The following is a 10,709-nucleotide window of genomic DNA, read 5'->3' on the forward strand; positions in this document are numbered from 1 at the left end:
TCGTGGCCAAAAGGAAAAGCACATTTACAGTATTTATATAAATGTTTGTGTATCCGATCATATATCTGCACAGTAATTAATTAGACAATATTGACATTTATTTGAAATGGATATTTTATTCCAGTGATACAAGTCTATTCCTAATAATAACACCAAAAAAATTCCTATCATGTTTGACTGCATGAAACTGTGACACTAGTGATAGTTGCCTGACAGTTGCCTCAGACGGTTCAGATCTAAATTTGGGGTACTAAAGTGCACCCCAGTGATTCAGTACAATGTTACTATGCCGACCAGTCCCAATTACAAAATCACCAATGATGAAGATAATTTATTCCCTGCAAACGACTTTATTCTGAGGCATACTGTTTTAATTTAAACATTTCTTCTGTTAGATTATTATGTGACAGGAGACCACATTAACATACATGTTTTAGTTTCATGAAAATAAGGAGTAGTAGATGTTTTTCATCATTTTCATTTTTCATCTAAACGTAATTTGCCACAATTACAGATTTAAAAAACTTTAGTCAATAAACATTTGAATTGGAAAAAAGTGAAAGCCATAATGACTAAACATAAAAACAAGAATAACGACATCATGTATGTGAGGTAAAGAGACTAAGACGCATATTTCTGTCTTTATTTAGTTTAGCATTCACAGATGATTACATATTTCTTAAGTCTTTCACCGCTCCTATCATAACGTTTTTCTTTTCTTTCCTTACAGGTTGGGTGATTCAGTTAACCACAGACATCCGCTTACCTGTGAAACCAGATTTCTGTCGCGCTCCACTCTCTCCACCAGTTCTCTCCCACGGTTAATCAGATTCACAGGTTACATTCCCGTTCACAGGCTTCCAGAATGTCATTTTTAAAATTCCATTTGAATGATAACGGAAGAATCTCATTCGTCAGGGCACCAGCGCCAATCTTGATCGATACCTCTCAAGCAGGGGTGGGCGACGAACCCATGAGGGGTTGGTATGAACAGTATGTAGATATTGGTATTTGTTTCCTTAAACACCAACACCATTTCACTGATAGATTAGACTGCAGTAAAATATTTCAAGCAAAGACACAAAGAAAGTTATCAGCTGTGATTGACAAGCTCATCAATAAATGCACTAAAATCTAATTTGTCAGGTCACGTCTATGATTGGACTAACGATATAATTATGAACAGAAGGTGTCTTTTTTTTCTTCCAAGCCAGACAATGCCGTTTCACATTGAGTTAAAATGAATTAAATTATTTGAATTATATGAATTAAAATTTAATATGTTGTATCTCAGTTGTTTGACGCTGAATTCCAAGTTTTTATACAAGGACTAATCCGAGTGTGCCAGGAATAACCCGGGTGAAACTGTTCAGTTGGAAATACAGGAGCAATCTTTTACCAGAATACAGCACTGGATCCTGATCTGTCCAACACAGTGAAAGTTTCACTGGTAAATTGACTCATACTGAGTTTATATGAGTCCAATATACTCATACAAATTCTGTTAAAGTTGCTTAACACAGGTAATTTTACTGTGAATAAGAGTCAATGGCTCGTTAACGTGTGCTGTTTATATAATTAAAGGGTATGTGTACATTTTTCCAGCTAAACGTTTAAATTGAAATCATACAGGCTGGGATTAAAGTAGATATACAATTATCAGTTGCTGCAAAACTACCACTGAAGCCCACACACGGTGCCAGATTCCCATACTCATCATGATCATGCTAAATCATCTTTCGCTTTAATGCGCACCATTTTTTTTTTTTTTTTTTTGGTTATTTAAAAGATGTTTCAAAGGACGAGGGAGAATTGCATCATGAGACCAATGCCAGGTAATGGTGCAACGTCTACAGAACAGGCCTTGTACAGTAACTAAGAGCAGAAGCTGCGGGTTCAAAACCCAAGTGTGCTGTTGGGATGAGGGCAGGGAAGCTACCCTGCTCTGCCTCAGTAAACATCCGGTAATTTTCCTCGCCGTTTGGAACAGAAAGATTCTCCAGCTCATCGCTGTGACAGTCCTGCCATAGTTTTAATTCTCTAAGTGTAATGAGCTATTAAAAGGTCTTAATGAACTTTGGCTGACTTGCTGTCTGGGGCCCGATGATGTAATAAACAGAAAGGTGTGCTGTGCGGAATGAGTGGCTCGTATTCCTTTTTAGCGCATTCTAATCAATCACAAATGCTCTCAGGCAACTAATACTCTCGTTTTTTTTCTTTGATGCTCTCTTGCAGCATTTACCAGCAAGTTCCCTTAGAAAGTGATGGGAAATGATAGAACAGCTCGTGAAATTGCATTAAGGGGATCTTTTATCGCTAAAAGTGTGGATACCTGTTCACAAAAATTAAACCGAATGTTTTTAATGTAAGGAGTTCGATGCTAAAATCGCATGGCAATGAACCAAACTTGACTTTTGTCAAATTAATTTAAGGACAACGTTATGGAAATAGTTTAAAACGCCTCCATTTATTGAGAGCTTGGCTGGACTGAAAACCACGCAGGACGCATGGGGAGATCATTAGAAAGAGTATGGAAGCCCCTGTTAGACAGCCTGTTCCTGGGCCCATAGGTTTGAGATATTTGTTCTGCTGAGTCCCAGTATATCGCAGTCCCCCTGAGTCTAGCAGAAGCTCCAGGTATGGAGTAGTGGTCAAAGAAGAGTGTGAGTTTTGAGCTCAATCGCCTCTTGTATTTCAAGACTTTCCCACACAATTGAGTGGCACAGCTACTTAATTTGCAGGTTTAATCAACTATTAAAACATTTCACATCCAATTCAGCATTTATCGTGTGAGTGTAATGTTGGAACCCCGAGGGTAAAAGATAGAAACATTTTAGGATACGTTGTCAAGATAAAGTGAACCGTTACTTGTAGTGTATGTGTATTTACTCTTGTTTTTAGTCAGTGACACACTGTATTCAAACCTTAAAGACGTGATAAAATAAAGGCAAAAACCAGTAAGCAGAATACATTTCAAGTTTCATTTTATTCATAACATTATAATAAATACATTCGATTCATGTAAATAAATATAGTCAGACACAATAAATAGCAATAAATAAAATTATAACTTAGACAGGTTAGACAACATGAGTAAATCGTTTCAAGTAGTATCGAGGTGTATTTCTTGCGGTGCTCTTCTCGCCGACCGACGACGTCAGCAGAAACTTTTCTCCAGAGGAAGGTACCTGTAGGCTACGTACGTCATCGCCTACATCTACAGTGCACTCTAACAATAGATCTACAATACTGTCAACTTCAAGGGTTTTTTTCTTCTTAATAACATCGTTGTAATGTTTCCTTCAAGTAACGTGCTATATTGTTCAAGTCAGTTCTTCAAGTTCTCCGGTGTTTCAGGAATGTCTGTAAGTCTCAGCGGGGCAGCTGGTTACTCCTTCGCGTAACTGTTCCTCGCCAGAGGCGAATGTCCGCCAGCCCCATCGGCTCTGAGTACCGCGGTCGTATCCCGGCGTGTCGGTGCCATAGTCTCTTCACTTTTCGCTGCCCAGTCTGTGGTAAACCGGGTAGAGGAGAGCCACGACGTAGCTGTTCCTTCTGCTCCGCTCGTACAAGGAAACCACCTTAGCGCCGCGGCGGGGACACGTCCACTTCAGGAGCCGGGTCAGGACACTCTGTTCCGGCGCTTTTTGTTGCTCCTCTCGCGCTTTCCGTTGGCCCTCCGCAGACAGGCTTTTCATCTCGCGAGCCTGCTGCTCGGCGGACTGGAAAGGGAGCAGCTGGTACTGCGGGAAGGACAGGTCCTCGCTTGGTACGTCCGCGGCGGAGTTCTCGGCGGCGGTCGCCGTCGTCGTCTCGACGTTGGTCTCCTCAGTGTAGATCTGCAGGAACACCACGAGACAGAGGATGAGCAGCCAGCGCTTTGCCGGGCTCTTCTCGGCCGGCGGGAGATACTTCCGAACAGTAGCCGGGTACATGACCCGAGTGTTCTTCCTCCGTTGCCGCACCGGCGTGTTGCGCGGCGGCGCGTGGACAGGAACCTGCTCGAAAGTGAAAATTTCAGGCTCTTTGCTTCGTGGCATCGGCCTGTAATCAAAGTTATTCACGGGGATCGACAAAATCATGCTATTTGATCTCGCTAACATGACTGTTTTGCTTCTAGATTCTTCCGTGCAAGCTTTAAAGTTCTCTGTGAGTCTTGTTAGCTTTCTGCTGTGGTTCAAGTGAAGCCGCTCGATATATATACAGTTGAACTTCTAAGACACGCCTACGCTAAGCCACTCCTTTCGGATGATCTAATGCATTTTTGTTTCACAAAAGGGAAAAGTACATGCGAGGAAAACTTTGATAATGTTTTATACATAGACCATCTTAGCCTATGTGTTGTAATGGTTAGTACTTAAATCAGCATGTTTTATTAATATAATTATATTTAAAACATATTGTATATACACCGACTGTTTCTGAATAGAAACAATTCTCTGAATTTGCAGCAATGCTAAGAAAGAAAACGCAAAGTAATCTTTTGTAGCCTACTTATGGCTAACGATAGAAAAAACACATTTAATGTCACTAAATAGGCCTATATATAAAACCAGAGCAATGTGCATCTGTGTAAAAATGAAAGTCTTCATCGTTTAAATTTGACTTGATGAGACCCGTAAGTCCTCGTTTGTTAGGAATGAATTGCAGTTGTTGCAAGAATAGAATCCTGCGTTCTTTATAAATCATCGTACCAGAAGGTTGGCCTTGTGCTTATATCGACGTTGTGAACACGCACGAGATCTGCATACACATTCAAAGAGGACAAATATTCAAACTACTGTCTAACAGTTAGGCTATAATTAAAAGATTATTGTTTAGATTTTTGTCATTGGATTTCATTTAGGCCCCAGTGTATGAAATGTCTCTTTTTTAACCAAATAATGAATACAGCCTACTTGAGGCAAATTTATTTATTTTTATTATGCAAATTAGAATAATTCACCATATAATTATGTGTTGTTACCACAACAAATCACGTTCGACTGTGGAGAAAGAACGTGGAACTGAGCCAAAAGTCAGCGCGCGTGTGTCTGTCCACGCGCACCACTGTCCCTCAGTCTGTCTCGCTCCGCTTTGTTCTCCTCATCTGCGTGGTCCGCGAGGAATGCTTCTAAGGGCGAAACTCAGGTGCGGAATTCCGCCCTGAGACGGGTGACATTGTCTGATTAAGACGTGCCTGAAATGTATGACATATGCGTCACTATTCTATATTTACACACTATATTGTCCTCCGGGTGGTGCCCCGTAGTTAATCCGTGCAATTATCGAAAGTGTCTTCCTTTGACACATTTAGCTCCATGCATATCTTCAGTGAATTTTAGCGCGCGTCGTGGACCCCCGCATTATTTAAAAAATAGGATCCCGAGTGCAGGTTGTTAGCCTACTGAAGATTTTCAAGAATGAGTTTTGAACCGCTAACCTAGATAAGGAGGATTTCGCCTCAAAACTATGTCGTAGTTTGCAATTACCGAGAAAATGTTTAATTTCCCACATATCGATAGCATTTCTATGTCAAGAAGTTCCTTGTATCGATTATGATACATGTAGCAATTATTGATATAGTTGTTCAATATTTGCTTACTGAGGAATTGCGATTTAATTGTCCACGATTTATGATCTTATGTGCACCAATAGAGTTTAATCTGGCACAAATAGTTTACCTCACTTCGCTGATCTTTTTGGAAATGTAGCCTAAACTAGTCACCTTGGGAAGGTAGACCTACACAAAACCAATAAAGCCAGTAATGTGAAAATACTGCAACTGAATAAAATAGCCGTTTGAGGGTGAAGTTTACGCCTAATAACATAAGAAATGTGTTCTTCCATGCAGGCAAATAGCCAAGGGAAATATGAAACTATCTGGTTATGTGCCCTGTAAATTAAAAACATTGAAATCAATGACTTCTCCCGAAGAATGAAGATGCTTCACCTCTTTACACGTACAACTGAAATGTTTGATATGACTTGCTTAAACAGGCGTGTTTTCTATAAGCTAACAATTAAATACCAAGCCATTAAATTAATATGAAAATGAATTCGGTCACATACAATGATGATATTATTGCGGTATGCCTGTGGGTATTGCGAAGAGGTAGGTCGTTATGACCTACTTCTTCGCAATTCCAAATACAATTGATATGTTTGATAGGACTTGTTTAAACAGGTGTGTCTTCTATAAGCTAACATACAGTGAAAATACCAAACCATTAAATTCATATGAGAATGAATTCGGTCACGTACAATGATGATGTTATTGCGGTATTCCTGGGTATTGCGAAGGGGTAGGTCGTTATGACTGGAGGGTCATTTAATTCCAGTCATAGCGCTACTTGGTGACACGCCTGCCTTTCTGCCTAAATTACTTACGTAACGGAACTTTAAGCCCGGGAAACCACTGTCGTTCAGAGCTATACCAACAGATGGCACTCTGTATAGCGTTTCGCGTGGAGCCAATTCATGTTTTCGCCAAATTTTTGTTTAAAATTGTGAAGCAATATAAAGTTAAACGACACTTTCATTCTTTACCATTACATAACATTAGTAACGGTAATAATAATGAAGATTACGATGCTAAATATACTATAAATAGCAATGTATTTAGTTCTTCCACTGCTAGTACTACCATGGCTAATATTGCCGTTATTAAGAATGATGATTGGCACATTTTTAGCAACTTTTCTATCTGAACACAGGCAATGAAAAGAACATTCCACTCTCCACAGGATCAGTGTGGTAGTAGGTGTGAACTGAACTGTAGGTTCAGAACAAAAAACTGCCTTTTTAAATAGCACCGTAAAGGAAAATATTTGGGTAATATGAGCCATGACAGGGCGTTCTTTGTCTGCATGATTATCTTTAGCTTTGACCTTCAGTAAACAATTAGACTGTCAGTTAAGGCATCCATACTGGAGGTCAAGTGACACAAAGACGTTGTTCAGCATTGCACTCCCCACACTCACGTAGACGCACACACACGTATACACACACACACACACATACACACACGCACACACACACATACACACACACACGTACGCACACATGCATGCACACACACACGTGCATACACGCACGCACACACACGTATACACACACACACACATACACACACGCACACACACACGTATACACACACACACACCTACACATGCACGCACACACACACACACGCACACGTACACAAACACACATACACACACACACACTCAGACACACATGCACACACACCCGTATACAGACACACACACCTACACATGCACATACACACACACACACACGCACACGTACACAAACACACATACACACACACACACTCAGACGCACATGTACACGCACACACACAAATACACACACACACAGGTTGTTTTCTTTACCAGAAAATTGAAGAGATGTGGCCAAGATGTTGCACAAACACAAACATTTTATTGAAACAAGATACAAATACAAGTTTATAAATTACCGCTGACGATGTGATGAACTAACAGACGTCAGAAAAGGTAAACAGGATGAACAGGTTAATTACACAAATTCTTCAGCCCTCCATTTCTCATTATAAAAAGACCAGCTTTTTCTCAAGCCATACTGAAATGTAGTTTGGTGTGATGTGGTAATGAGGTTCCCCAAGGTTTGGTAGATCCCCGAACATACGTGTATGTGAACCCACACGCATAATCAGTCACGCGTGTGCAGAAGGCTCTGAGCCACGCATAGTCAGACGCATACACACGCGAGAGCCAGACACGGGCTTACTTCCTGCCCCTGCGTGAGCTCAGCAGCGGGAGAAAGGAGTTTGTGAGTCACTCCCCCGCAGCACTAAGCCCCAGGCCCCAATCTGTCGTCATCAGCCAATCACAGCAGGCTTGCTCAAATTTCAGCTTGCTCTGGGGCCAGAGAGCTTGCGAAAGCAGCGGGATCGTGTGCGCGAGGAAACCCCGTCTTCTCGAGAGGCCGCCCCCGCGCTTCATGCTGAGGAGCTCGTTGAGGCACTCTGGTTTTGCTCAGCTCCCCATGTCTCCAGTTCTTGGGCCCCAGGGTCCCGGAGAGACACGGGGTTCAGCCATTGAGAGCCAGAAGCCCAAGTTTGAGCTGGAGCCTCAGCACTGTCTCTCATTTCAGAGGCCACCAGAGAGTCCTGAATGTAAGTTTGTGTCCCTTGTGGCCCCTCCACTGTGGAGAGATAGAGCCCCTGTGGCCCCTCCAGAGTGGGGAGATGGGGCCCTAGTGTCTCCTCCAGAGAGTAGAGATGGAGCCCCTGTGGCCCCTCCAGGGTGGAAGGGTGGGGCCCCTGTGGCCCCTCCAGGGTGGACAGGTGGGGTCCCTGTGGCCCCTCCAGGCCCTCCTCAGTGTAAACCTGCAGGAAGAGGACAGCGGACAGCAGCAGCAGCCAGCGCTTGGCGGGGTTGGGCTCCTCTTGTTTCGGCGGGGGCCTCTTCACCAGCGGGGGGTACAGCACCCTGAGGGGACGGCGAGTCCGGGGGCGGGGCCCCAGGGGCCGAGTGGCGGGGGCCATCCCAGGGGCTGACAGTGTCTCCAAACAGCGAGCACTCATGTCAAAAAGATCCCTCTGCACTTTCTCTCTTTCTACGCAGCGTTCCCCTCTTTCCTGCTCTCTTCTGCAGGGCTGTCAGGATGCTCTTCTCTTCTTTCTCTCTCTCTCTCCCTCGCTATTTTGCCTTCTCTTCTTCTGTCTACAGGAACTCTCCTCCTGTGTACAGTATGTCTCTGTTTCTTTCTCTCTCTCTTTCTCTCTCTTTCTCTCTGTTCTTCTGTCTTCTCTCTCCATCTTAAATAGTATGGAATGGGGAGGGGCACATGCGCACACACACACACACGCGCGCACGCGCACGCGCACACGCGCACACACCTGCACACATACCTCCCTCCCATCCCCGAAGGCTGTTGTGTAGGTGGTTATTTTTAGAATCGCAGACACTTGAAATTCTTGTCAAAATGGCCTCCGGTCGCTCCACCGGATTGTCACCTGACATTTTCCCCAGTGACATCATCCGTGTGGTCTCAGTGGTCTGAGAGAAAAATGAAAAGCTCTGTTTATTTTTAGCTGAGAGGATTGTGCTTTGTGGACCAAATTCCAAGCGAGCCGTCATCAAAACACTCATGTTAAATGATACCTGCCTATTGTGTGATGACACAATGCCCTTTCAGTCCAGAATGCTGCAGCTACGCAGGCATGATATTGCTATGGTAATAGAACTCCACCGCTCAAAAGGAACATTGGCTTTTAGCGCCAAAGTCTGATGAAGGCCAGTGTCAAATAAGGCCAGGGTAGATACATGCTCCACACGTTCATAGGCCAGAATGGTATTTAGAGCACTTTCACAGCAATAATCAATCCATAGCGAATGCATCCCATTACATTACATCACATTACAGTCACTTTGCAGACGCTTGTGTACAGGGCAATGTACGGCAGTGCAGAAAATCAATGCTATGTCTCAGTAATACTAGAATGCAGTATCACCAATAAGGCACAGAGGCCCATTTATAATGATTAAGTGTAATGCTAACCTAGCGTCCAGCTGCGCAGTTAATTGTCCAGTTGCGCAGTCAGGTGTCCGGCTGCAGCTGCTGCGCAGGGAAACTTCTCCACCCTAGTGACCCAGTGGTGGAACAAACTCCCTGTTCCTCTACAAACCACTCCCCCATTGCCCATCTTTCGCCGTGGTCTGAAGACTCATCTCATCTCTTGTCGGACCTGTTTTGTAGTTGCTCCAGTGACTGTCGGTATGCACTTATTGTACGTCGCGCTGAATAAAAGCGTCTGCCAAATAAATGTAATGCAATGTAACGTTATGGAAACTGCAGTAAGGGAGCTTGGCTGGCAGCGTGCGTGCGCAGCAATCATGAATGCGAGGGCGTGCCTGTCCTGCGGTGACAGCGCAGGTCCGCGGCAATGCGTGGGCATTCCGGAACCGGAGAGAAAAAGCTTTCAAAGAATGCCAGAGCGTTCTGAAAGAAGCTCTCACAGCACTCCGGCGAAAACAGCACAGCACAGAGAGAGGAGCAGGACTGCCCCTGCCCCTGAGTCTGAGCGAGTGGCAAAGGTCACGGCGTTCATTCGTTTCCGCTCACGGTCAGTCAACCCCGTCTCCCTGGGAGATCGTCATGGCGAGGGAGGTCATGACCTCTGGGAGGGGAGGGGAGGGACGATGAGCAAAGCCGTGTGCGTATTTATCGTCCGCTCGTTAATGTGTTTGTGTTTGAGGTTCACCAGACTGCAGAAGAATGAAACCACGTCTTTTGCACTTCGCTGGAGCCAAAGAAGGCTGCATCTCAGGCCGGAGGATTAAATGTGACTGCTTTTTATACCCTTAGCCTGTTTTTCAGCGCGCTAAATCTCTGCTATAACAAAAACACTTTTATTATCTTCTTCCTCCCATGTTCTCCCCGCCCACCTTCTTCCTCTTTTTCTCCTGCATGTATGCTTAGCTTGCGAGAGATCGCTTCTTTCTTTATATACAAAGCAAACTCACCCACATAAATAAATAAAATACACACACACCTACACACTCGTTTTCTTACCAAACACACATACATCAACACACCCACTCCCTAAATAAAATATTTTTCTAAAAAGCACGCTTCCTGTACCTTCCTAGGCCTGACTTGCATTTTTGGTTTTGTTTTCATTTGAAAAAAGTAAAATATTGATATGTTAAAAGTATTAATCCAATACAGTTCAAATGTCA

General features: G+C 43.6%; 1 protein-coding gene across 1 annotated transcript; it reads right to left on the reverse strand.

The window, feature by feature from the left end:
• Positions 1 to 2,967: 2,967 nt before the first annotated feature.
• Positions 2,968 to 4,180, reverse strand: ier3 (immediate early response 3). The gene has a single exon (XM_064353412.1). It carries the CDS (start codon positions 4,101 to 4,103, stop codon positions 3,492 to 3,494), a length of 612 nt encoding a protein of 203 aa, XP_064209482.1. The 5' UTR covers positions 4,104 to 4,180; the 3' UTR covers positions 2,968 to 3,491.
• Positions 4,181 to 10,709: the final 6,529 nt, after the last annotated feature.

This window comes from Anguilla rostrata, chromosome 10 (assembly GCF_018555375.3).
Source record: "Anguilla rostrata isolate EN2019 chromosome 10, ASM1855537v3, whole genome shotgun sequence".
Lineage (NCBI taxonomy): Eukaryota > Metazoa > Chordata > Actinopteri > Anguilliformes > Anguillidae > Anguilla > Anguilla rostrata.